Genomic DNA, 27,388 nt, shown 5'->3' with positions numbered 1-27,388 from the left:
CATCTGTGATACAGACAGCATATGACAGCTGATTCAGCCCTAAACCAGGCAGCGGAGCATGCAGAGCACAGCACCTTGTATATCTGTGTGCTCACTGTTCCCAGCACCCCTGGGTGAGAGCTGCTTGCTGACAGTGCAGGCACCCTGCAGGGGAAGGCAGCAGCTGCAGAGCTGGTGTTGCACAGAAGCCAGTTAGCGGGGCTTGCTTTACAGCAGGAGGGTCTTCCCAAAGCACGTGGGCAAAGGGACGTGCAAGCTCGAGGGCTGCCTTACACCAGGGTTGTTCTTGATGTTAAAACTTCACCTGCCAAACTCCTGAGTTAATTCCCATCCTATCCCCAAGGCAGGCTCTGCTGGACCTTCAGCATCCTTGGCGTGCTGTGAAACCTCTTAAAAACTTGGTAGAGCAGAACTTTCTCCTCTTCCCTCCAGCCTATGGGGTGCAGCAGGGCCAACCTCTGCCAAAGGCTTCTGGACAGGAACGAGAAGGCAGGCAGAGGCATGAAACCAACTGAAGTTTGGTGCTGGGTTTTCACAGTTGTCTGCATGAAATGAAGGGACGGCTCTCATCATTTGTTCTCCGGGAGAAGAATGGGCTGACATGGAGCAGCAGGCAGTTTGCTGGCCGCATGCTGCTTAATAACACATTCAGTATTGATTAACTGTAGTTTTAAGCCCATTTGGACAATTCAGCCACTTGACTGAGAGGTTGAAGCACAGTGGAAGAAGTGTTAATAAATGTAGTTCCCTGTTTGATCATGAGTTTAAATTTAAAAAGTCCTTCGTGTATGAATCAAGTTATTGTGTTCCCAGGAGGAAGGCGGTTTGATTTATGACCTTTTAATGTCCCAAATACAATCAGCTCTCCATCAGTATGCAGATGCTATCACGGGGTCTGGTGACTTGAATGACTTCCAGTTCCCCCTGTATCGGGAAGAGGTGTCACAGCTAATGAAATTCTCCCAAAAAGTATTGATTCATTAGACAACACAATCCTTTGACTGTCCTTTGCCCAGTGAACTGTCAGGAAAAATGCATCTCAGGATGTCAAAATGTTTGCCCTGTTTCTCATCACGGCGCTTTCTCCTCTCCAGTGCTCGCTGGGATTGCACACCAAGTTGTGCAGTGCCCATGTGAGTGCACTGGAGGCTTTTGCATATCCAAAAAGAACAGGTCTTGCTCTGGTGGTCCAACCCTGTGCCCCAGGTGGTGTGGAGTGGATCTGCCCTTCCTAACAGATACGACCTGCTGAGCTGAAGGTATTCATCTGGCCATATTCAAGCCACGAAAATAGTGAGTGCATCTTGGAGGGATGCAGTGGGTGTATTCAGCTCAGACTGGCTCTTAGGAAGGGATGTTCAAGTTTTTATTGAGGGTTTAACAAAAAATGGATGATGGTACTGCTGATGTTATCATAGGAGACTGTTGGCAGCACGTGTGGGGTTTGTTTCTGTGAGTTGCAGAACAGCTGGTAGCTCCTGGGTTTGGCGTGGCACAATTGGGACTCCTAAAAGGGCAGTGACAGCCAGAACTCTGCAGGTACCTCCATAAAACTCTTCCCTGTGTCCCCACTGTACTTTCAGCCACTGTGACACCTTTCCAGCACATGGATGAGATGGGGAACACAGAGCCTCAGGGCTTGGCCGGCACCCCCGGGAGCACAGCTTTCTGCTTCCCTGTCTTTACGGATGCACCTCAGGCTGTTTTCCTTTCTTTTAATTACCTCAATGATAGCTGCAGCGTTTCCAGATGCTTTTACATTTCTTTCCCCTCCTAAACAACCGCTGGAATGGCAGGAAATGTTCAAATAGCAGTGGAGAAGCAGGGCAATGCAAATCCAATGCCAGACTCACCGACAGCCTGTGCCTGCTTGTGTCGTACGGAAGTCTTTACCCGTCTGGTATCCGGAGCAAATGAAATTTGATGAGCTTTGTGCCTTTTCCGAGGGGGAGCTGCTGGGTTGTTTTCTTGCCCTCTTCGCATTGCCTGCACCGTGCATCAATTAATCCATGCTAAAAGGACTTACAATGAGCTTGTTATTTTGTGGGCTTGGGAGGTGGCTGCTCGCCAGATTTGAGCTCGTTTTCAGATGCTTAATAGATAGAAAGTTGATCACTTGGCAGCCGACCGGGCACCCTAGAGGTTCTTCCAAGACTGTAAAGCATGCTGGGACCCAGCAGCTTGGGGAAGGGCAGGTATTTGGGAGATGGAATAGCTTCCAGCCTAACTGGAACTAAGCACCTGGATGGCTGCCTTCACATGGATTATGGGAGCTCTGGCACGGCTCTCCCTCTGCTAATGCAGAGCTGTCCTGTTTCATCTCCCTGTCAATACAGCCAGTGATAAGCAAATAGAAAGATAATCACTGGCAGATTAGTTGTTACTGTGGGAGATTATGGTTCAAAGCTATGCAAATTTTGCTTTCTTCATCAGATCCAACATGCGCGTAGACCTAAATTTTCTTGTTTTATTGGCCTTGGTTGTAATAAACTCTAGCTGAAAAATATATTTGGAGCCTATAAATATGGATTTGTTTGAGGCAAAATGCTTCCTGGGCAAACTCAGAAGCATCCTTGCCAGCAGTTGATGAGGACAGGCCGTGTGATTCTGGGAGGGTACTTTGTTGTCAACATCTGCTGACATCTTAAAGGACAACATGAAAGCTTAGCTGAGGCAGCAGTAACCTCACTCAGGAGGAGGTTTTGTCCAGGAGAAGGAATATAAGCAATAAACCATACTCAAGCTTATGAACTGCAGATGTGATAATGGCAGAAGCTATGCAGAACAGTCTCTTCCACTGTCCTGAATGTTGTGCCAGGGAACAGCAGCAGTCGTAATGAAAGCCTATAGCTGTAAGATGCCAAGGGAGAGTATTTTGTGCTGAGCAAATTTGATTGGTTGGTTTTCCTCTGATCTGGGGTTTTTTTTGATCTTCTGGACTCCCGTGTGCCTTGCTCACTGTGGTTTGGGGATGTACTAAGTCAGGCATTTCCACACTTGAACGGTCCTTTACAGAAGGCAGAGCTGCTTCTGGCTGTTGTCTCTGCAGAGCCCCCAGCAAGCCCAGGGAATGGGCAGAATACCTGAAAGCTCCGTGTTCTTAACAGGTTGTGTGTTCCAAAATCCTTTCACAGACCCTTGGGCGGTGTGAGCCCCACTCCCATCACTTCACCTTGCCTCTGTGTCACGAGGTGCCCTTAGATGGTGAACACCCCAGAGGAAATGTAAGAGGGCATTTGTTTTGCTTTTCCCCTTCACCATCCATTGCACAGGGAGCATGAGTCCGGAGAGCTCGGGGTTTCCTTGCTGAGGAGGCACTTGATCCATCAGCACCTGTGGGGAAGTTGTCTCTGTTTAAAGGAGGGGTCCTAGGGTATCACAGCTGGGCAGAACCCTAAGGGTCAGCCCTGGGGATGCTCTGCTGTCCGCTGGCATCCGATGGGCAAAGTGCTGCTCCTCTCACACTTCAGTGCTCAGGTGAGCATCACAGCAGGGATTCAGCTGCCCTGCAGCACTAGCCAGGGCCAGTTTCGTTTGCAGCTCTGCTCCTTTCCTACCTGCAGGGCCTATTTTGGGATGGCCTATTTTAGGATCGCGGCGTCTCATTGCTAACAAACGCCGCAGTGCTGCTGAGATGATGGCTCACTGTTCCTTGGAAGTGAGGGCTCTGCACAAGTCACTGCCCAGGTGGTTCAGTGCAGAGTTTGGGCTGCTGTGCTGCTTCTGAGCAACTGACAGGGCCAGAGGGGGGGAAAGACACAACAAAACCCATCGGAGGAGAAGGGCCACAAGGCAAGCTATCTCCATTTGAGCCTTAGGTATTGGATGGGAGGATCAGCAGCCTTGTCTAGATAAAAATATAACAGCGTTAACTACTGTGGGTACATTGGCTTTCAAAAATGCTAATGATTAAGTAATTACTCCTTTTCTCCTGCATCCTACCTATTGAGTGTGGCACAGCAACAGAGCATTTGATTATACCTTCAGTGCTCCGCTAAGTCTCCTGGTTGAGGGCAGCTCTTAAAAACACTTAAAAATGGAAAGTTATAGGTTATTATAAATGATCCAAGGCCTGTTATTTAGCTGTGATTGGTATGTTTGTATGCAGAGCAGAATGTGCATTGTTTTTCGAGGCTTTATATCCCTACGAGCGCATCCTGCCCTGCTGAAGACTGGCATGAGTTTATGCAAAAGACACTGTTTACCAGAGTGACTCGTTAAAAGTAGAAGTGAAGGTGTTTGCAATTGCATTCCCTCTGAGTTGTCACAGGCTAAGTGAAGCTTGCAAGTTATGTGCTGGAATTAAATCCCAGTTAGGCTAATAAGGAAAAGGCAATTGCAAAAGTACATGTGTGTCTATGCTAGGGCTACAGGGCAGTTGTTAGCTGTGGTTAGCATGGGGCAAAGGTTTAAGAGCCCCTTTGTGCATGCAGAGCAGCTCTTTTTGGTGCTTGCTGGTTTGTCCCTTTACTGTATACTTGGAGAACAAAAAACTTGAAATAAAATAGAACAGCAGCTGTCCTGTTACTGCCTGAAGTGGTAGTAGGGTATCTCCAGTGTAGGGACGGCAACAAAGTGCATCAAGAGGAGTGTTGGAAGGAAAGGGGTATTTGGAGACCTGTGCTTGGCGTGAGCAGGGCATCATTCCCCAGAATCTGGAGCTGCACCTCCCAGTGACTGCATTGGTGTGGCACCAGCTGGTTTGGCTGCAAGTCCAAAGCTGGGGAGGGTGTTTTCCTGGAGTCGTTCAGACTAACCACAATGTATCGTGTTCACCGCAACTGGTCATCAGTTGTGAATTTTTAATTATGCCAGATCATTTTCAGAAAATGGGACTTCAGGCTCAATTAGTGCTGTCAGATCCAATTTTTCACTCACCTACTATTGAGTTTGTCCTGTGTTGTTTGCAATAATTGCCAAATCCTCAGGAAAGACGAGCCCTGCAGAAGATGGATACCTGCAGCGTTTCCCATCCCCCCAGCCCGCCTCAGGCAGCGGTCAGGGCGTTGGGTCCAGGGGCACTGAGTGCTTGGTGAGCATTCTGCCTGCTGGGAGCAGAAGTGCCTGGCATTGCAAGGATGCAAAGTCTGTGTATGAGAGCACCAAGGACCTGCATCTTCATTACAGTAGCAGGGCGTTCTTCCAGTGTGATGGTAGTGTTGTGGGGCAGGGGAGCACAGGGAGGTGCTTGTCCTCTGCACTGCCGTACCCTGGGGGCCTTTTCTCACCCTTTTCTCCCCTTCTGCTCTCCTAACCTGCTGGGTTTGTGTTGCCAAGCATTAAACAATAATGCAGTTAAATAGTGTTGCTCTGCAGAAATGGCTTTTCCTGGTCTCGTTCCATTTTTACGCCTGGTTTGAGGCAGCGCATCAGCTCCTGTTGGCAAGGGCACAGTCCTTGTGGGGTCTCTGGAACGTCACTGCTGCTCCTGGGACATGGTAAGCACTCTGCAGAGCCATCGAGTGGGAGCTGCAGCTGACAGTTCTGTGCTAAAAATGACTGCAGCTCCATTAAAGTAAACAGCCAGAGGGCAGACAGCGTGGGGAGAGGGAGGGATCGCCTCCAACTGAGAAGTGTGCAGCGTGCCTCCTGCCTGCTACCCTTCCTACAGTGGGTGCCGGTGTGCCAGCAGAGCTGTGACTTCCCTGAGTCTGTGTTGTTTTGCTGAACAGCTCAGATTTGGGTCGCAGAGACTTTTCCAAGAGCTGCAGATCAGGTGGAGGCTGAGAAATGTAACATAGGCAGGGAAGATGAAATACATGGCTGGAGACGCTCTCTGTGGGGTGCACGTGTTTAATTTCAAAGCAATACACGAACCCCCGCTTTCCTGTGGGTTTCTGCAGTTTGTCTCCTTTTCTGCTGTGTTATTCCCCACTCTTTCCCTCTTCTGCTTTCATGTGGGAAGGATCAGCATGTGAGCACAGAGGCACCTCACTGCCAGGGGGGCCCCTGTGCCCCTTCTGTGCCTGTTTGTGCCCCACTTTAGCAGAGCAGGGGATGCTCAGATGAAGAGGCTGATTAAATAATTATGAGGAGGCTGGTGGCGGGGAGGGAGACGGACAGACAGCGTGCTCAGGAGAGCCTGATTTCTTTAGCAAATAAGGCTAAAAATAAGTTTAATAATGTTTTACTGAGCTTTTGCTTCAAAGCAGTCTGCTGAGTGCGTCTCACTCCTCCCTGCTCTGTGCATCTGACTGCTGTCATGTTCTTGGCTATAATTTCCCAGCTCATAGGAGCCCCTGCTCTTTCAGAAGGGCCATGAGATTTTTGCTAATCACAGAGGGCTGAGCAGACCTCTGCTTTAAAGGTCTCCTAAGAAGGGAAAAAGAAAATAAAATGAAGCAGGCATCCTGTAAATAGCACAGGGTTCACCTGGGGAAGATGGAAGCCTGTGCTCTGATTGCCAATGTTTGAAGAGGCATCTGCACAGCGTGAGCCCTCACAGGGACAGAGTGCACACCGCTGGCTGGACAGCAAGAAGCTCTGCTCAGTGTGGGTGCCACAGAGCCAGCCAGCTCCACAGGTGCAGCAGTGATGAAAAGGATGTGGCTTTGATTTCCATGCATGCATGCTGGTAGATAAACCAGCAGATGAGCTGCCTGGTGCTGCCTGAGCCGTCTTCCCCCCAGCTCTGTGTTGGGCACAGGTGAGCGTGGAGCCCTTCAAACCGTGCACAGCCCACATGCTGATGGGGGATCTACATGCCCAGATGGGGCAGAGCAGCAGTGCCACTGCAGCAGCACTGGGTGCTTTGCATGGAGTGTTCACTGCGGTCAGAACGACAGCAGCAGAGCGCTCCGCTATTAATTAACTCGTCCTGCCAAGAGCAGATATTGATTTGCTTTTACAGGACTTTGATGAGTCTTGATTATGATTCTATGGAGGTAGGAAGGTTTCCTGCCCTCAGAAGGCGAGAGCAGCTGTAATTATAAAATAATTGTGCTTGTTTTCTTCTAAAGTAGTATTTTATTATTTGATGAATCCCTTGTTTGCACGGAGTAGACAGTGCGACTTCACAAATTACTTGTTTACTGTCATGCCTTGATTTATAATTCTCCCTTAAAATTTTAGAGGCTTTTTTTTTTCTCCCAGATATGCATTCAAATTACTGTAAAAGTAGGTCACATCGTCTTCTGCAGATGTTACCCTTCCCCTCACACTCGCTCTCCGCTGGTACACGGGCTGATAAGTTTCTGCTGATGACCCAAGGCAGTGCTCAGGAAAGGTGAACCAATCTCATAAATCTTTCACCGCAATCCTGCTGTGTGTTAAAGGCTCGCACGTAGTTTGGAATATTAATTAACAAGACAGTTAAGCTGCGTTTCTTAAAATTATGTTTGCAGTCTCTCCTGCCTGGTGGAGCTGCTCGCTCTGCGATGCCCTTTGGTGTGAGATCCCATGGCAGGCAATGGCTGAGCTGCTGGGGGGACGCAGCTTTTGCTGGTGGTCCCTAAGCCTTGCCTGGGCAGTTCCCCATCCCAGGGATGCCTGTCCTGCTCTGCCCTGCACTGGGTGGCAGGGAGGTGGCAGCAGGCAGTGGGTGAGCAGCAGGGCAGTGCAGCGCTGGGCTCAGCAGCTGCTGTGAGTGCAGGGGGTCAGGTGTAATGACGAGCAGATTTACACCGCTGCTACTTCGGTGCTGAATAAGAGATTTCCCTTAGGAGCTTTTTAGAGAGAGGTGCAAAGAGCTGTTAAGTCATTAGTGCAATTTCCCATCGTGGCAGCATTATTCCTTGTTATCTCCACTTTATTGCTTCTGTTCCTCGCAAGCAACTACTGACCCAATAAATATTTGTCCTGAACGTATTTTCTGCATCCCAAATGCTTACCTTGGCCTTTCATGTCCAACTTCCCAGATGCCTCCAGCGCTCTTGTTAATTAGGTGCTAATTTATTATTCCCTCTGGCTGTTAACGATGCATACCCCAGCACTGCCCATAGCCATCCCCAGGCTGGGGTCCCCTGCAGTGACTCCACTGCTGGGTTGCCCACCCGGCCAGGATGGCACAGGTTCCCCCATCGTTATTCTTAGAGGCAGAGATGCAAAATGCTTGATAGCTTTTCTTCATCTTATTCTTATAATTCATTCTTTGAATATTCACTAGAGCTTTTCTGATTGAAAATCAAACTGTTCCAAACTCCCCAAAGAGAGGAGCTGACTCCCGACTGGCTCCCATTAGTGCATTTCACAGCTATCAGAAGGAATGTTCTCCTATCTCCCTGCCCTTGTTCCAATTCATTAATTAGTGATATTAATTAGTTGTAATATATTAATTATGAACGGATATTGCTAACGTTAAGGAGGCTGAGTGCATGAAGGAGGTTTGTAACCTGTGTGTTTGCCCTGGCTCTGTTTAAGCTGAATCAAATAAGCAACCGTAGAAACATAGAATAAATACCCTGGATTGGAGGGGATCATTGAGTCCAACTCCTGGCTCCATACAGGGCCACCCAAAAGCAGACCATCTCATAGGATATCCTGAGTTGGAAGGGACCCATAAGGATCACTGAATCCAGCTCCTGGCTCCACACAAATATCCGAAGTAACCCTTTTAGTGAGGAAAAGATGCAGTAGAGAACAAGGAGTCGGTGGAATATTCTGCAGCTCTCAGAAGGTACTGTGCTAGTGAGGGGTGATTCCTTTCCCTTCTCCCTCACTTAGATTTAGAAACGTCACTAAATCTGAGTGCAGTGATGTGGCCATTGAGAAGCAGTGGTGGGACAGTCCCAGATGGAGCCTCAGCCCTCCTGTCACTGCTCCTCTGCCTGCCCTGGGAAACCACCGTTTAAATCAGTACCCATTTCCACAGTACGCATTGCTTTCATAGGATCATTCAGGTTGGAGTAGACTCGTAAGGTCCCCAAATCCACCCCACCGTTCCCATCACCACATCCCTCAGAGCCACATCCTCATGGTTCTGGAGCACCTCCAGGACTGATTGCAGCACCAGTCTGTTCCAGTACCTCACCACTCCTTCTGTTCCATAATGCTCTTCATGTGCTTCCTTGATGAGCAGCTCCTTCCAGCAGTGCGCGGTTGCACTCACTGGTAGATCTGGATTCCACACGTGGCAACCTGCAGTGCTGCCAGAGGGCTGCATAGTTGGGGATGCCCAATGCCCACACAGAGCCCCTGCCAGCACAAGGTGAGTGCTGAGCCAGCTCCTCTGGGGGCGCGCTGCAGGCAGAGGGTAGTGCAGTCATCACATCCCCCCTGTTGTGTGCTCTCACAACTTGTGGTATTGGGTGATGTGACAGCATTTCTCCCTCACACCAAATAGAAACAGGCGTTTTGCACACCTGCTGCATCAGCGCGGCAGTGCTGGAGGTGAGGGGCAGAGCAGCTGATACCTCTGTAGTTAAAGTGCAGCGTGCTGATGTCATTCTAAAAATTGCTTTTCTGCAGTGTGTTAGCTGTGTGTGAGCTGTACTGCAGATACCCCCTGCTGCTGTCAGAGCAGTGACCTGCTTACCATCGGGATGGCTGCTGGTGGGATGCTGCCCTGCGCTTCTCCCTGTGCCGTGCCCTGCTCTGTCCTCAGGGCTCCCCGGTGGTGCACAGCAGTGTGACTCCTCCAGTTGAGGCAGCTGTGAATTCCACATAGCATCAGAATGCCTTTTTCTGTGCTGCTTCAGTGTTCTTTAAACGTGTGTTTGTGTTTTTCTTCTGTGTGCATGCATGGAAATACTGTGGTGAGGATTGAAGAAATTAAAGGAAGAGAAAGGCTCTGATTTTGCACCGGCGGTTCGCTGATGAAATATAAAGATGCAGTGAGCTGATTAGTGATTCTGGTAATGTAATTAATGCCTCTGTTCTCTCATACGTGCAGAGCTGGAGGTCGAGCTGAGTGCTCAGTGAAAATCTGCCCTGAATGCACAGTTGGGTAAGCTCAGCTCTCGCTCCCTAGTTATGATTCCTTCAGTAATTCCAAATGAAAGTCGATGTACTTGTAAACGTAAAGCAGGGCATGCTTACGAATTACGAGGGCTGGAGAACTCACAGGGGATGTGAATGTTAATTTGAGCAGCGGGTATGGGGGGGAAGGAGCAGCAGGACCAGGGTGGGGGAGATGCCTTAGTGGCTGTTGCTTCTCCCAGAACAAAGGTGATGGAAAAGCCTTGAGGTCCCCATCTCTGTTCCCCAGCTCCGCCAGGAGACCAGCCCTGCACAGTTCTGCTGCTGTTCTCTCCTCTCCAGCATTATGAGCCATTAATGTGACTCCCCAACCAAACAGGGATGGGTTGTTCTTGCACGCAGCGTGGTTTTAGCGTGCCCTACGTGAACCCATTCTCTTCTCCTCCCCCCACCCCGTTTTTAATACACATCACATTACCAAAATATTAGTGACGCCGGATTTGCCGCCTTTGGTTTACCGTAGATAACAGCGTGGAGTGTTCTTTCCGTTTTGATTCAATAGTGCATGACAAGAGAATCCAATTTGTTCAGATTTAGATGACATGCCTCCAATTATGTAATTCCATTAGGAGGTGCCTGCAGCCAAGTCTGTGCTCACGGTCTCTGCAGACATAACTATAATGGGACATGTTGCAGTATTGCTGTGTGGCAAGTGCAACTTTGATAGAGAGCACGACCTGTCTCCCTGAGTCGTGTTTGTGGGAGCGGAGGAGAAGAAAAACGGCCGAGCTGCTCTTAGGGCTCTGATCCGGCCGTAAGTTATGTCAGTGCTAGAACAAAGCTTTGCAATGAAAGGTGAATTTGTAATGGCTATGTGTTTTATGTATTCAAAATCAGACAGTAAATGCAGCGCTTTGAATATGATCTTACATTCGATTCCATAAATGGAAGATATATTGGGTGCAGTTTTTCCTCTTGAATACCATTTCACGTTTCTATATACTTGGGAATGTTGGATATTTATGAGAATATAAAGCCGTGATGAAAACATAAGACTAAATCTTAGCACAGTTACAACTTGCCTTAAATTATTAATCTTTAAGAAGCGCGATAAAAATTCCGCTATGCAAATCCTGCAGGACTGGGGTTTGTGTTTGCGTCCATTACCACAGAGCTATCTAAATAACATCTTTAAGGTAATTGGGCAGCATTGCTGCAGACTTGCAGTTTGTGCAGGCAGGAGGGCAGTGCTGTGGCGGATGTGCCTGCCTGGGGAGCAGGATGTCACACTGCTCGTAAATGAAGCTGGGTGTTTGGCTGGATGTAGCATGGCTTGCAATCCAGATCTGCCGTTGGGCAGCACTGCCCCAGTGGGGTTCAGCTGTGCTCTGCTGGATGGGGCTGCTGCTATGTGTACTGGGGAGGCTGCAGAGGTTAGAAGGCATTTCATAGCCATCAGAAAACTCAGTGCTCTGATGGGTGTAAGAGAGCTCATGCTCAGCCTGGCCTTGGGTTCCCTGGGTTGCTGCTGTGGCTCCCTGCAGGCATTGCTGGGCAGCCCAGAGGGATTCTGGTCGGGATACACTGCTGCTTAGGACGGCTTGGCTGAGCACAGGTGGTTTAAACACATTGCTTTCAGTAGAAGGAAAGCTCCCTAATCCTCACTCTGGGAAAGTACTAGTGATAGCATCTCCACTTGCACAATCTTTGGCGTGAATATATGAAAGAATTTAATAATGTTCTGGGTTAGAGAACGGCATGCATATGTATACATCTTTAAAATCAATCTTCCCTGACTTACTTTTCCCTTATTTATGTTGAGAGAGGGAGCCAGCAAACGATTTCAATGCATGATGCACCCAATATCACCTTTCACATAAAGAGGAAAAATATGCTTCCTCCGCTGATACGATGAGACGAGGATGCATTTCGGTGTCTAGAGAAAGTGTCATTTTGTTTCAAATAAAGCCAAGAGAAGCCCCGTCTCGGTGTGTCAAAATGAGTTACGTGGCTGCTGCTGGTTTAACAACAGGATGGCTGGGATGTGGCTGAAGGTGCTGCTGCTGGACCACATCACGGCAGCTGGAGGCAGGGGGAGCCTCTTGCCCCCCCCACTGCTCTCATCCTTGTCCCTGCTCAGGTGCTTTGGCAGCAAACCCGGCTCAGGTGGTGCTTCGCAGTGCTGTGATGCAGCACCGCAGCGGATGGCTCAGCCTGCAGCTAGAATGGAGTGTGTCAACCTCAGGTTCAAAACCCAGTGTAATTTTGTGGGAATGAATTGTTCCGATAAAGTCGGTAGGACAGAGTTTCTTAATCTTCTAAATGGGAGAAGACACCGCTGCCTGGCGCTTATTGGATTTTGTGCAATTTGGGGAAGAAATCAGATTGTTTTATATTAACCCCTCCAGGGATGAACACCTAGCAGGGAGGCCTTTGTCACTCAGAAGCAGTCAATTTCCAGGTTTATTTATCTGAGCGCTCCAGCTGCCAGCGTGGCTGAGAGCAGAACCCATGCTGCTGCCATGCACGTCTCCACCCTGCTGCAGACGTCTGCTGCAAACCAGGCTGCTCCCAGGGTCTGCAGTAAGGCTGGTGCTTTGCCTTCCACCCTGCTAACAAAACGCCCAGGTGGGCTTCCCTGTTCTGCAGGGGAGAAGTGCTCAGGAGGGCACCTGTGCTCCAAAGCAAGGAAATGTTCAGCGTGTTATTTTCTGGGACACCTTTCCAGAGATGTTTCTTTGTGGTAATTACAGCAGTGATGCCATAAGCCAGGGCAGCATCTCCCCTCAGTGTTTTGGGCTTGTGGTAGTGAAGATGAATGGTGCAGAGTATCAGGAAAGTTCTCTGAGATGAAGTTTTGCCACAGCTTATTAAATGAAGAGCCCCTTTGGAGAGGGCAGCTCAGGCTGACAGGGGAAATAGCCCACACAGCACGATGACAGCCAAAAACAGCTCCCTCTCCTCATGCAGTGCTTGAGCAGGACTGCAAGCTCCTCCTGTTTGCCAGGGGGCTGTAAACTCTTCAGGGCTTTGCAGAAGACATGTGCAAGCCACAGGACAGATCCAGCTTGAGCTGGGTCTCCTGTAGTCTGCAGCTGTGTCCATTATGGGTCATGCACAGGCACAGCTGGACATGTCTGTGGAGCTGTGGTCAGCTGGAGGGGGCTCCAGGTCCTTGTCCCTTCCCATGTTGCATAGCACTCGTGGCTGTGCTCCTCTGTGGCTTGTTTCTCTGTTTGTATTTTATTTTTTTATGGCAGAGGGAAAAAGAAACACACAAAAGGGCAGCCTACACAGGGAGCAGTAGGTTCCATTTTTTAGACTACCACGGAGGAATGGAAAAGCTTTTGGCTTTGCTCCCTTCTGATCCCCAGAGCTTTGAGACTCTCCATCGGCAGGAGCCAAGGGAACACACATCCATTCCCATCCCTTCCCCTTTTGGGCAGAGCACACAGAAGGGAAGAGAAGGCAGTATGAGGGGCTGCCACTGACACAGGTAGGATTCACCGAGTTAAACAGGTGAAGCCCTTCACTGAGATGGAAGTAGCGAGGTCACTGCTTTTCCCTCTTGAGTAGGATGGTCATTCCTTTATCCCTGTACTTCTTTTCCAGGGCAACGATGCTCTCTCACTTCACGCACCCCATGTTTTTGGGGTGTATAAATGCTCAGTGTTTGTGCTTTGTTGGAAACACGTCGTGTATCATCCTGGAGGAGGATGACTCACGTTGTGTTTCTGCTCCCAGAGCTGGGCTCCCAGTGTCTTTGGTTACAACAGCTCAGATGTTTGGGGGAAACACAGCAAAGGCAGGACTTGAAGCTCACTGATTGGTGAACTGGAAATTTGAGCTGGAAAATGTGGCTGTACTGTAAAATTCAGGACACCATCTGTTTCATTGCTTGCTCGCAGTAACATTTGTACTTGATAATTAAAATGTCACACACATTTTTAGCCAGCATAATCCATGCAGGAGTGGAGCTGTGTCTTATGAAAATCATTTGGAAGATGCTAACAGGTAGAGCAGTGCTGTTTTGAACCATTTCCTGCTGCTTAAGGAGAGGATTTTGCCTTTTTTTGTTTCTTATTTTGAGAAGTGAGGCAGAGAGATGGGACCATTGGCAGCTCCTTTTGAAAGCTCATCAATCTCATCCAATAACCCTGAGCGTTTGTGGTTTGTTGTGGTTTCAGTGTGTTCGTTCAGTGCTTGGATTTGCTTCTTGTCTCCTCGGAGTGGAGAACTGGAGTTCCTGAGCTTTGTTCTTTTCACTCTTTATCTGTCTGCTTCCCTTTAGCATCAGCAGGGCTGCGTGCAGCCTGGAGAGAGACACCCAAGTGGAGGCTTCCAGTCTTTTTCGTATACAGGTGCTCCTTGGCTGAGGGTTTGTTCTGTATCACGCTGGGGCTGGCAGTGCCTCTCCTGGTTTTGTGCAGGCCTGTAGCTTACTTTGGGCTTCAGCTGAGATCAGTTTGTTTGTAAGGATTTCCAGCTAACGTAAGCAAGGCTTTTCCTCCAGCCAGCAAAGGCTCTGTGAGTGTGAAGTTGGGGGTGGTGCGTGCTGCCGGCTCGAGGACCACGGCAAGAGGATGTGGAGAGAAAGGCCAGGCTTTGGTCCATCTTTGTGTTGTTGTCATTGCAGAAGAGCTGGGCAAAAGCTGAAGCAAGCAGTGTTGTGTGTGGGCAGTGCATCTCTGTGCTTTTTGCATGGTGATGCTGCTCATCACCCTTCAGCTGGCACAGAAGGGAGAGGGGCTCCTGGTCTTGCCTGGCCTGGTGGCTGCATCTCCTCTCTGCAGCGACCTCAGAGCAGCTGACATTTGGCTGAAGCTTCCTTCATGGCACCGAAAAGAAGCAAAAATGGGATTTGGTTTTGTCTGTCCTGAAAAAGGATGTTGAACATCATAATGCTATAGATTAATTAACAATATAGGAAGCTGCTGAGATCCATAGGTGCACAATGTGTCTTAGCTGATAGCTGTGCTCTTGCTAGCCACTAGGAAAGCTGGGATGAAGGGCTGCCAGCTCAGTCCTGGCATGCTGGTCTCCTGTGAGCACGATGGACACATCCCAGTGTTGGGTCAGGGCTGTGGGAGAGGCAGAAGTGTGGCACTGCTCAGGCTGAGTGATGTGCTCTTCAGCTGAGTGTATGTGGTGCAACGAGTGGATGTGGGAAACGGGGTGCTCTGCTCTTCTTGTAATACCTGCAAAGCCTTGATTGCTGAGCTGAAATAAAACCCCTCCCAGCTGAGCTCTGGCACAACAAATGCATTGGCAGAGCTTTAATAGAAATGCATTCTGCTATCTCCCAAACATTTTAAATCCAGTTATGTGAACTGTGGGTGAGTGAGATTGTTAAAATCCGAGTGTGCTGGGAGGTACACAGAGCTCACAGCTTTACGGTGCAGCGAGTTACAATTAGAGATGAAGGCAGCAGAGGAGCTGCTGGGAATGCTTCAGCAGCAAGCGAGTAAGGGAGGTGCCTTCTGGGCTCTCCTGGCTTAAATCAAAGGAGCTGATGACGTGCTGGCATTTGTGCAGGCTTCCTGAGCCTCTGCACGTGTCCTTGCAGGGTCGGGTTCTGTGCTTTTGCCAGGAGACTGCATTGTAATGTGCGAGGGAAGGCTTAAAGCACTCTAATCATCTCCTACGAAATTACAGTTTTGTTCCCTGGAGTAGGAAAGTGAGTTTAAATCATTAACGCCACAAGTCTCGCTGATGAGTAAGGAAATGTTTGCAAGTGACTTAATCAGTATAGTTTGTCTGAGTGGCCCATTTTAATATTACTGCGCTGATTAAGTTTTCTTAGCTAATGTGTGTCTCATTTCCAATTCAATTAAAGGAGAATCCCCTTCCACTCCACGATATTGCTGGAGTGCCCTGGTGGGACAGGAGCACACTTGGTGCTTTCCATTGATACAGATTTCTTCATTATTTGGTCTCAGGGCGCTAAATGAAATCAATGAAAGCCGAAATGAAAACTGCAGCAAGCTGCAGCTGCAGGCACGTTGTCCGTCCTCATCCCTTCCAGCAGTAGGAAAGAGAATATATTAGTGCCAGCTCGTTAATTACATTTTAGATGCATTTTCAATAGATGCTTTCCTTGGACTGTATTTTAGAAAGGCTGAGAGAGGTTTTCCTTGGGTTCCATCTGTCTGATAGTTACAACAAGCAATGTGTGAGTTGCATCTGCGTGCCTTCACTGCGCTGTGCATGTCCTTGGTTCAGCTGTTAAAAGCACTCTGGTGTAACCTGTGTTAGCTGGAAGGTATCTGCAGATGGAATTAGCGGCAGCCGTGTGTTTCCTCACAGGAGCCAAACCTCGTTCCTGCATGGATTATTGAAGAGAATTGGTTGAGGTTCATGATGAATACCTGTCCGGAGTTCATTCCCTGCTGTGGGATAAGTGAAGTTCTGGAAGTTAACGTGGGTGATCTCGAAAGCTCTGGGATCCCTCCAGCGGGGGGGGAGTGGTGTGGTAAAGCAGAGACTGACAGAACCACCGAGGCTGGGAAAGACAGTGAGCTCACACAGGGCGACCATCAGCCCATCACTGCTCACATGGCGCCTGGCTTTGTACCTGGAGGAGCTGCGAGGAGTGTTACTGCCGTTAGGAAGTCACAGCGTGGCGTAGCACACTGAGGGTGTAGCAAAGGTGCATACAAATGCAAGGATAAAGCCTTTTTCATTAATACAAAGTGCATGCTTTTTATACACAAGAATCTGGATTTAAAAAATTTTTTTTTTTTAGAATATGATAAATATTTAGCATCATTATCCTGGCTCCGTAGGTGCAATGAAAATGTTGGCCTTGGCACATCAGTCGTGCTTTACAGATGGCTGTAATTTCCTGAATGTCAAAACTCCAAATTTTTCTGCTAAGCAAACTTTTCAGTAGCAAAATAGATTGCCTCCATAATATATCACTGTGTGCAGGAAAAAATGAAATCTTTATGTACTGCATTATGAATCAATGAGGCATTAAGATTTTTGGAAGGGTGAGTGGACTCTGGAAAATGAAAAACTGCCACTATTCCATCTCTGTAAACCACCGCTTATGGAGTGTCGGCTTTGCAAACCTCTGCCTGCCACGCCACAGGAATATCAGTTACAAGCAGAAACCAATTCCTGCGACGGCGTTTAGACAGGGTGAGGAGAGTAGTAAATACCGTGGTTGTTCACCAGCTCCTTTTGGGAGGGCTGCCATGCTTTGCAGCAACAAGCCCAAAGAGAGAGCAGGGAGTGCTGGTTGTGGAGGGAGATGGGTGTTTGTGGGCACGTCATCCCTTTTTCTATGGGGTGGAGCAGTGGGTTTGGGGCCAGGCGCACCGCCGAGTCACCTTGTGTTGGCCGAGTCCGAAAACAACCACTGAGATATGTATCTATAAGCACAAACAAGAGGGCTGCTGTTCTTGCTGAATCAGTTGCGTGCTCGGGTGTCCTGCAGAGATCTTAATAATATAGGTAATTAGGAAATTAATAGCGCTCTGGCAGATCTGCAGGGCAGCTCTCCCCTGCGCAGGCGGTGCTGTGGGCGATGGGTTGGTGCGTGAGGGTGCCTGGGGGCACGGGCCTGTGTGAGGCTGCATATTTCTCACTTATTTAAAGCCTGATTGTCAGCACATTAGCATGCAGGTTCCATGCCCACACATACATGAACGCGCGTCTTCAGCTGAAAGATATGAAGACGCAGGCTTCCTCTGCCCCTAAAATGCTGCAAATCTTCCCCATTTGATGAATGCTGGGAGCCTTTCCCATTTGATAATTTCACAGGCGATGGGTGAGCTGGTGTAATTGCCACTCTTGCAATTTGCAGCTCGTTTTTATGGGTTCCTTTGGCACTTTCCTCCCGCGGCAGTTACCGTGGGCAGGCTGCTGGCTTCCTACCCCCACCATTAGTGTTTCTAGACAAAACATCTCTGTGAGTCATTGGGTGCTGATAGAAGTGAAAACATAATGATTACTTAGAGGAAATGTAAATTTACATTTGCTAAAGGCTTTAATTCACAGCTCTGAAATACTTATCTCGTTTCCTCATAGGCCCTTGTTCTGAGCTAATGCATGCTATGATTCTCCAGCGCCATGCTGACACCAGAGCAAAGGGATAGAAATCCCGGTGTGTATAGGTCTGCTGCTGCAGGGAAAAGTGGGGTTTGTTCCTCCTTCCCTGCCATCTCTGGGAGCACAGGGAAGCACTGTGGGATGCTTTTTGGCTGCTGCTGTCATCCAGCTCGCTGATGTGAAGCATCTGGGGCCAATCTGGAGCCGACGCTCTGTTGAGAGTGAGCTTAGCAAATATTTTGGGCTCACTGCTGCAGGGCGTCCAGCCTGGGCACCTCCCAGCCTGAAGAGCTGCTCCCTTTGGCTGTTTACCAATGGTGGGGCTTCCCAAGCACACTCAGTTGCAGCTCTCCCCCTACCTTACAGTTGTGTCCATAGGTGGTAAAGCCTCTGTGCGAGTTGCAGTGTTATATATCAACATTCTGCTTCTCTCTGGGCGACCTCTGAACAGATGCCTGCCTCCCTCAAATTAGCAGTACTTCTCTTTGAGGAGCAGTTTGAGGTATTAGCAAATCGAATTCTCTGTGAGCAGCTCTTTATGGGAATTAACCTCACCTAGTGGGAGCCGGGAGCGCTGGGCACCCGGCCTGGTGTAATTGAGTTTGACTTCTTTGGGAGACGTGCTAGGGATGATGGATGGATGAGGGAGACCCACATCGGCCTCGTGCCCCATCTACTGAAAATTAAAACCCACCGATGCAGGGGTCAGGTGGCTTTGGAGCTGCTGTGAAGCTGTGCAGAGGAAGGGAGCTGTATGCCTCTCTTCCCATGTGCTGCAGGAGAGGAAAAAGAAACCCAAACTCTTCTGCTTCAAAAGACAAAAATAATGTGCTCTGATCAATGAGCTCTGTTCTTTAACTCAAGAGTATGAGCAGCATATGGGGATGGTGGGGAGGACACTGGCCATCTATGTGCTGTTGGTCACTTCTTCTGATTGCGTGCTTCTGGGGCCGGGTCACCAACCACGCAAGTACTTCTCTTTTTTGAGTATCTCAGTCCTTCACTGTTAGTACCATATGCAGCATCCCTGCTGCAGGGTTTGATTTCATTTTATTTGCTTTCTCACTGGACACAATGCAGATCTCATCTGTCCCTCTGCCCTATTCAAAGGGAACTTCAGTAGAGTCATTAAGGTTGAAGAACACCACTGAGATCACTGAGTCCAACCATCAGCCCATCCCTGCCGTGCCCAATAACCACGTCCCTCAGTGCCACATCTGAATGTCTTTCAGAACGTCCATCCTCACCTGCAGTGTAAATGAGTTGCACACTCTGCTGTTAGCCACACAGTCCCCAGATGGGCCCCTCTGGGGAAGCAATCTCCCAGAAGAGGAATGTTCTCAAGTTTCCCCTCCTCCCCCATCTCCAGCCAACACATTGGAGACACCCGTGTGGAATTGCCTCCCATTCACTGTACAAGCCCATCTGTGTGTCCGACCGCCCTTGCCACCTGGCCGAGCCTGACCTAGATGCAAACTGATGTGCTTGAGCAAATTTCTAGGGTAGCTTTAGATTTGTTGGGAGAGTGGGGCTGTCCCAGCATGTCCCCTGGAAGTCACAGCTCTGTTTCCTCGGCTTTGTGTCAAAATGGTGTTATCTTCCACCACAGCAGGAGATTGGGCTGTCCCCAGGTTGTTTGCTCCCTGTGTGTAGGCTGCAGGTTTCTCCCTCTCTGTAGCCCCTTTTGCTTCAGCCTCATTTCTTAAGAGAAATGGGAAAAGGTTGCTTAGTCCCTCCCCCCCGTGACCCATCTGCTAATGGATGTAATGTTGAGTGAATGCTTGGCTTTCAGCTTGCATTGCGAGTCCCCCAGCTCAGAGCTCTATCGGGCCAGGCTCAGGTTTCCAGGCTGAAGGCATGGCAGCTGCCAGCACTGACCTCCACTCTTCCTCTGCCTCCACCAGCAATTAAACAGCCTCAGTCCTCCAGTGGGGATCGATACCGTTCTGCTTGGCACCAGCGGAGCTGAAGCTTGGTGTAGTCCTTGTGGAGGTGCTGTCTGCTGGGATCAAGCTTTTCTGTTGGAGTTAAGTCATCATTTCCTTTCCCAGGAGCAAGTATAATAGGTAGAGCTGCTGTGCTCAGGCCATGGTGGTTTTGCCAGGGCTCTCGTGGCACAGCAAAGCAGTAGTGAGGGAGCTGTGAGTTCCCCAGGATCTCTGGCTTTGTCAGTGCTGTCATCCCCCCAGGCTGTCACACCTCCTCTGTTTGGCTTCAGTTTGTTGTTTTGTTTTTTATGTTGTTTTAAGAAGCTTTAAAAAAAAAAAAATCGTTAGATTGGGGGGAAAAAAATTGTTATTCAGTCCCTGTGCTGAGCAGAGGTGTGGGAGGGGTGGCACAGATGCACCGTTGTGAGCACAAAGCCATCTTCCTGAGGGAGCATACAGCTGAATGCACAGGGAGCTGGGAAACAGCTGTGTGCAGGGGGGTACCGGGAGCAAAGGGCTGTCACACACCTCGGATTCCTGATGGCCAGCCTGCTTTCTGAGTTGCCTGCCAGCTTTTGTTCTGTGCTGCGTGGGCACCCAGCTCAGCTCTGTTAGAAAGCTGCACTTGCAGTGAGCACAGCTCTGTAAGGCAGAGGAGCGATGTGCAGCGAAGGCTGAGCTCTACCTGCAGTCTGGGGCTCTGAAGCAAGAGCTTCAAGGAATGGGCAGGAACTCCACACCCCCTCGTTAAGGCAGCAGAGGGAACAAGCCGTTACGCACAGAGCTAAAAATAATTGCCAGGCTTTGAATCTGCCTCCCAGCTGCAGCAGGAGGATGCTCTGGGCGCTGATGGCCAAATCCAGCCCTGGCTTGGTGACACATTAAAGCTTTCAGGACTTTTTGAAGCTCAGTTCAGATAAGTTCACAGCGGTAGAGCTGCTTTTTGGGATCTGCTGTGATGTCAAACTTGGATGAGCGTGGCTTGGGGCTGACCCAAAAGCCGGTGTTCCCAAATGGGACGCTGCTTCTTCCAGTAGAACTTAAACGGCGAAACTGAAGAAGAGGAGAAATGCTCAAAACATCTGAGATTGACCCCGTGTCTCAAAAGGGGGATTCAGCTGGGGAAAGTGGGAGTGTGGCACAAGGAAAAAGTACAGCCCTGACCTTGAGGATGCTGTGCTCAGGCCAAGCAAGGCAGGAGCCCTGTGTAGGACATCCCATAAGCACATGGTGCTGCAGGGAGCCCAGCCACTGCCACCTCTCTGCAGAGCCAAGTGAGCAGCTCTGTGCAGCTGCCTTCAGCTGCTCTCCTCTGACTTCTCTGACAGCTCCTGATGGAGAGACTTGCCTGGCTGAGGCCGTCAGCCCCCCAGAGTGACGGTGCTCCATTACAGCACGGTTTTTTCCACCAACATACGCATTTTATTTTTACAGCAGCAGCCAAGTGGGGCACTTTGTCACTGCCTGTGACCAAAGAGCACAAAAGGAGAGAAGTTGAGGAATAGGAGCTATGATAAGATGCTCGGTACATCAATCTTGGCTCAGGATTTGTTTCTCCTTGTGCTTGAACTCTGCATCGATTGCTGTGATGACCTCAGAGCATGGGTTTGTGGCCACCTCACTCTGCCAGCAGCACCCCATGGCTCCATCCAGAAGCACGATCTTTGTACAGAGGAGTGAGCAGAGCTTTGCTGTGGCCTCTTTTTTTGCAGTTTGTTGCTGTGTGTTACACAAAGGGCATGCCTCAGCTATGGCACCAATTTATCCTTGCTTAAGAATCGAGGCATTATTTTAGTGCAGGGTCCAACAAACTGGGTCCAATGGTGAGAAGTCCTGGCAGGTGTTAAAGAAGGGGTTTGGGTTTGCCTTTCCTCTGTATCCCCACACTTTGTAATGGCACTTTTGGGCCAGAAGTACCTTTCCTCTGGGCCATGGGCCGAGGCTTTGGCTCATCTGGTGTGTTTACATCCCCAGTCAAAGCTCTAGGAGCCAGGTAAGCCCACAGGCACGTGGCTGTGCTGATGGCTGTGTCCTCGCCCTCCAGACAGCAGGTGCCACCATGACCGGCCACTGATGCCTTCCTGGGCTTCTCGGCTTTATTTGGTTTGATGAGTTTATTGTGCTTCCTCCTTTATTTGTAAGCTCAGCGCCCTAGATGGGAAGAGGAATGGTGACTCTCTGCTTTTCCTTTTCCCTCGTGCTATTGCATGCGTTCGGTGCCTGTGATTCACTTTCGAGTCCATCCAGAGGCAATTTTCTGTAAAACATTGACATCTAGTGGCTTTTCTGCTGAAGGAAACGGCGCGGATCAGAGGCTGAGCTGCAGGGTGGCCACTTGTGATGTCACTCAGGGAGCAAACCAACACTTCACGTTTCCGCAGCACCGAGGACACGGCCATCACTGTGTTTGGCATCCCTGTCCTGGAGGAGTGGGCTTCCCAGGCAGGGCAGTTGTTTATTGAGCCACTCTAATTCAGTTTAATTAAGCAAATTGCCTTTATCCTGGTAGGGTCTCCCATATCACAGCAATGCATACAAGTTCCCCGTGTGCCGCCGTGCACCAAACAAAAGCCACCACTTCCCTTGGGCATTTCTGTTACAAAATGCTGCAACATATTTAATTTCCTGTTATTCACTTATCTTTCCTCTCTTGTCTTTGTATCAGATGAAAGCAGGTGGATGCATTGGAATTTGCCTGGGTTTTTCTGCGTGTCAGTGTAAGGAGGTTGGGGTATCTGCAGACACATCATTTATCTGGCTTGAGAAAGGAAATGTCCTGTAGGAAATGCCCTCCTTGCTGGTGTAGCACTGCTGTTAAGGCTTGTGCAGCTGCTCAGCACAAACATCAAACAAGCATCATTTTGCAGACAACATAAACTGGTCATGAAACCACAGCTTGTTGTCACGTGAAGCTCCCATGTAACTGGGGGGCAGCCTGAGCTTGCTCTCCTGGAGATGTGAGTGGTGTGGAGTGGCCATGGAATGGCCAGAACCAGTGCCCTGCATGGCCTGGGGCTTGCAACACAGGAACTATATTGGCAGTGCTTCTGAGGTCATTGTATCATAGAATTGTTTGAAGGGACCCTGAAAGGCCATCTGGTCCAACTCCCTGCACTGAGCAGGGGCACCCATAGCTCCATCAGTGCTCAGAGCCTCATCCAGCCCGACCTTGGGTGTTCACAGGGATGGGGCTCCCACCAGTTCTCTGGGCAACCTGTGCCACTGCCTCATCGCCCACATTGTAAAAAACTTCTTCCTTATGTCCAGTCCAAGTCTCCCAACTTTTAGTTTGAAACCATTTCCGCTTCTCCTATCAAGAGGTCATCTCCTGAAGCACCCAACATGGGCCTGTTGCCACACGGGCAGCCTCACAGGGAAATCTGGGGTTCCCTTCACGTCTCTATTGGTCAGGTTGGAAAAGATCTCCAAGATCCCCAAGTCCAACCCCCAGCCCACCCCCACCATACCCACAACATCCCTCAGGGCCACATTTCCACTGTTCTTGACCACCTTCAGGAACGGTGACTCCATCACCTCCCCTGGGCAGATTGCCCCGAGTTTCTGTCGATTTTGGGTGTTCACTTGTGCTCGAGAAGCACAGAACTCACCGCTCTGCCTCTCTCCCCTCTGCAGGAATTTCTACTACATCACCATCCTGCGTGACCCCGTCTCGCGGTACCTGAGCGAATGGCGGCACGTGCAGCGAGGAGCCACGTGGAAGGCATCCCTGCATGTCTGTGACGGGCGTTCGCCGACCACCGAGGAGCTGCCCAGCTGCTACACGGGGGACGACTGGTCGGGCTGCTCCCTGCAGGAGTTCATGGACTGCCCCTACAACCTCGCCAACAACCGCCAGGTCCGCATGTTGTCCGACCTCAGCCTGGTGGGATGCTACAACCTGTCGGTCATGCCGGAGGAGCAGAGAAACAAGGTTCTGCTGGACAGTGCCAAGGAGAACCTGAAACGCATGGCCTTCTTCGGCCTTACCGAATTTCAAAGGAAGACTCAGTATCTCTTTGAGAAGACTTTTAACATGAACTTCATCTCGCCGTTCACGCAGTACAATAGCACAAGGGCCTCCAGCGTGGAGATAGACGAGCAGACTCAGCAGCGCATCGAGGCCCTCAATTTTTTAGACATGGAATTGTACGATTATGCAAAAGACCTCTTTTTGCAGCGCTACCAGTACATGAGGCAGAAGGAGCACCAGGAGGCGCGGCGGAAACGCCAGGAGCAGCGCAAGATCCTGCGGGCAAAGCAGGCGCACCTGCGGGAGCAGGGAGAGAACAGCTCCAGCACGGACTATCTGGGGAACGTGGAGCGGTGGCGGTAGGGGAACGCTCTCAGGACACCGAAAGCAAAGAGGAACCCAGCGCCCACGTGGGAGGCGGCAGTGGTCCAGATGGAAGATGCTTGTGGAAGCAAAAAGAAGTGAAAACGTTGCCTTTGCAGTTGCCTTTGCAGTAAATGTCGTACTGTACGTGGAACACTTAATCCTAGTGTGTAATTAAATTGTCCTTTTTAGGTTTGTTGGATTATTTATGGGATACGGGAGCCAAGGAAGCTCATCGGAAATGGTTGCTTGGACGTTCATTTAAAACAAACAAAATCCTTAAATTAGTTATGAATACAAAACGGGATGCTGGCATATGTTTATGATGCTCTGCTGAAATCCATCTGGGAAGCAATCTCATTTCCTAACAGTGGGCATTTCGCATACTCTCACAATGCAGTATACGAGCCAAACCTTTTCCTTTTGGTTTTATCTTAATTTTCTTTAATGGGCTTTCGAAGGGCACCGACTGATTATGGTATTTACTGAGTTAATGAGTGGACAATGAAGGGAACATTAAAGGTCTGGGAAAAGATACCGACCAGTTTTTTGAACAATATTAGCTTTCAAAAAGGTATAGAAGTAATTTCTCTCATTATATAAATATTAAAAATTCTAAACTTTTTCTACCTACCACTGTTCAGAGTCTTCAGCTCTGTCTGTCTCATACTTATAACCCAAATCACGCTGTTCTGAGCTCAGTGCCAACACTGAAGACACAGCTTCCAGAGCCTGCAGGGCGCTGTGATTTTAGCCATTCTGGAGGAGTTACATCCTCGTGTTTCGTAAAGCCTTTTCCAAATTACAATCTTGTGACAGTATCTGACTGTAAGTCCTTCTTACCCATTAGAGTACATAATGCTGAGCTTATCATTCTTTAATAATTGGTGATATAAACTAGATGAGATCGTGTTGCGGCTCTTTGTATGGCGCCTATAAGAAGTCATAAAGCTCTCTAATCCCAGCAATATTATAAAGAGAATCGCTCGACTGAAGAAGTAGATTTAAACTTGAATTAGGATTTACTTCCAGTAAATCTTTGCTACACAGTGTAAAAATAGGGCTTTTTTTTCTACGCTCTCGAGCCCTTCTTAGTGCCGACAGGTTAGTGATGACTGGAACGATGGGAAGAAGTATTCCACAGCCATAGCTGCACGGGATGGCAAGGCGGGACGCGGGCACTGCTGGAGCAGGAGGTGAGGGGCTCCTGTAATCTCTATGCAAAAAAAACAAGCCAACAAAACAAAAAAAGAAACCCACCTCTGTGAGACTTTGGTCCTGGAGTCAGCGCGGTCGCAGGCTCTGCACGTGGGCTGCGGCGCTCTCAAGCTTCGCACCATCTCAGCCCCGGTGCGCGCGGTGCTTCTCGGCTCTCTTGCACTTTCTCCTGTAATAGTAGGTAAGCAAAGAGGGGCACAGAGTGAGGACAGAGGCTGTAGGAACGTGGCCCAGCTCTGTGCTCCGTGCCATGCCACAGCCTGGGCACAACCCAACCCTGCAGCAGCAGCGGGGAAAAGAGCGCCACGTCGCATACAGCAGTTCTTTGTGTTTGGTTTTTAATTGTTATTGTTTTAATGAGAACCACGGTTGCCAGTATGAAGTCTCGGCTGGATTTTGGTTTTGGCAGGGGGGAAATAAGTCGCTCTTTAAAATGAAAGGCGCTGCTGTAAACGGGGCTGAACCGGGGGCGAGCTGAGGGCCCATTGCAGAAGGTGCATTTTGTTATCCTGCTGTGGTGTGCATGGTTTACAGCGACTAGTTGCATTTCCTTTGTGTATACTGTCAGTTGTATATAGAGGATGTACCAATATAAGGATACCGTTTTGTCATAATCATATCAAATTCTGCTGATTCCCACTGTAGATGCTGTCTTACCGTGTAGATTTACAATCCACTGACTTTGATTGTGTAATTTAACAATAGAACCGATAAATAAAACTTAACTGCAGTCTTCTGATTTCCCTGTGATTATTTCCTTATCTGAAGATGTGCTGGGAACAGTGCGGTTCACAGCGAACGCTGATCTTGACACAAATGCAATAGCTGTTGACAGGCAAATATGTGAATTTATAATCGTGGCTTTTCTGAAGTGTGTCTGAACTGCAGCCTCTGAGGGCTGAACTCTCTCTGCTTCAGTGATAGGTTCAGTTTTTACTGCTTTTCTGAGCTGCTCAGGAGAACAGGCGGTGCTTTCTGCTGATTTAAATACTTCTGCCACTGATCTGTGCGGGAGGAGTGGTGCTGCACCAGCACAGCTGCACGGGGAGCGGTGGGTGCACCGACCCTTCGAGTGTTCAGAGCCGTGGGCATCTGGGGGACGTGGTTATGGGCATGGTGGGGTGGGCTGGGGTTGGACTGGATGATCTTAGAGGTCTTCTCCAAACTTAATGACTCTGTGATTCAACACAGGGGTTGTTGGGCTCTGCTGATGGATGTCAGTGAACTTTGCAATCTTTTCATATGACATCGCTGTGTATTTTAGCACAGCATAACATGTACTTGATTCCAGTCTTTTCTGAGTAAAAGTGAACTGGTCTCCTATTTCATGTAACCCCTGAAATGTTCGGGTTACCAAAACTGATGGGACATGAACAGGACCTGAAGGATGCAGTGCAGCAGATCACGAAATCACCAAGAAAATGAGAAGAAAAGCAATGCATCCATCCAACTGCAGGCAGAACCATGCGGGAACTGCAGGAGCCTGGTTCAGCCATGCATGGACCCGAACTGCCAAGGACCACTTCCAAGTGGGTGATGGACTTAAACTTCTCCTTGCAGTCAGTGGCCCTTCTCTGCTGAGCTGTGAGCTCCTTGCTTTTCCTCCCTTGTGGCACAGCACCCAAACTGCCCTGTGGAACTCAGCTCTGTGTTTCCTGAAGTGCTTCCCCCCTTCCAGCAGCTTCATCAGGAGAGAGCATCGTCTCTCTTAATCCATTTCTTGAGTTCAGAATCAACCTCGTTGCCTCAATGCTAACACCACTGCTCAGCCATCTCCAGGGACCCGAGTGATGAGTTCAGACCAAATTTGGCTCAAAGCTTTGAGAGCTTTGACCTGTGGGCTCCTGGAGCTGGACCTGGAGCTTTGTGTGCAGCACAGCTCCGCACGGTGCTGTGGGACAGACAGGTGAAGTTTGATGTCTGTGCAATGAAATGCTGCAACAAAATGCATGCAAAGCAAAGCGTGTATGGTGTGGACTGAAATTTCTGAATTTCTGTG

At 49.3% G+C, this 27,388-nt stretch overlaps 1 protein-coding gene across 1 annotated transcript in view; it reads left to right on the top strand.

Annotated features, from left to right (window-relative positions):
• The window catches only part of HS6ST2 (heparan sulfate 6-O-sulfotransferase 2), a 102,288-nt gene extending 76,160 nt beyond the window's left edge, over nt 1-26,128 (top strand). The window contains exon 2 of the mRNA XM_042876615.1: nt 23,472-26,128. Within this exon, the coding sequence (XP_042732549.1) occupies nt 23,472-24,171 (700 nt within the window). The 3' untranslated portion in view covers nt 24,172-26,128. The remainder of the gene's footprint in view (nt 1-23,471) is intronic.
• Nucleotides 26,129-27,388: the final 1,260 nt, after the last annotated feature.

Source organism: Lagopus leucura, unplaced genomic scaffold, assembly GCF_019238085.1.
Source record: "Lagopus leucura isolate 7727_CA_CO unplaced genomic scaffold, USGS_WTPT01 Super-Scaffold_100016, whole genome shotgun sequence".
Taxonomy (NCBI): domain Eukaryota; kingdom Metazoa; phylum Chordata; class Aves; order Galliformes; family Phasianidae; genus Lagopus; species Lagopus leucura.
This window is presented reverse-complemented; position numbering and strand designations above follow the sequence as displayed.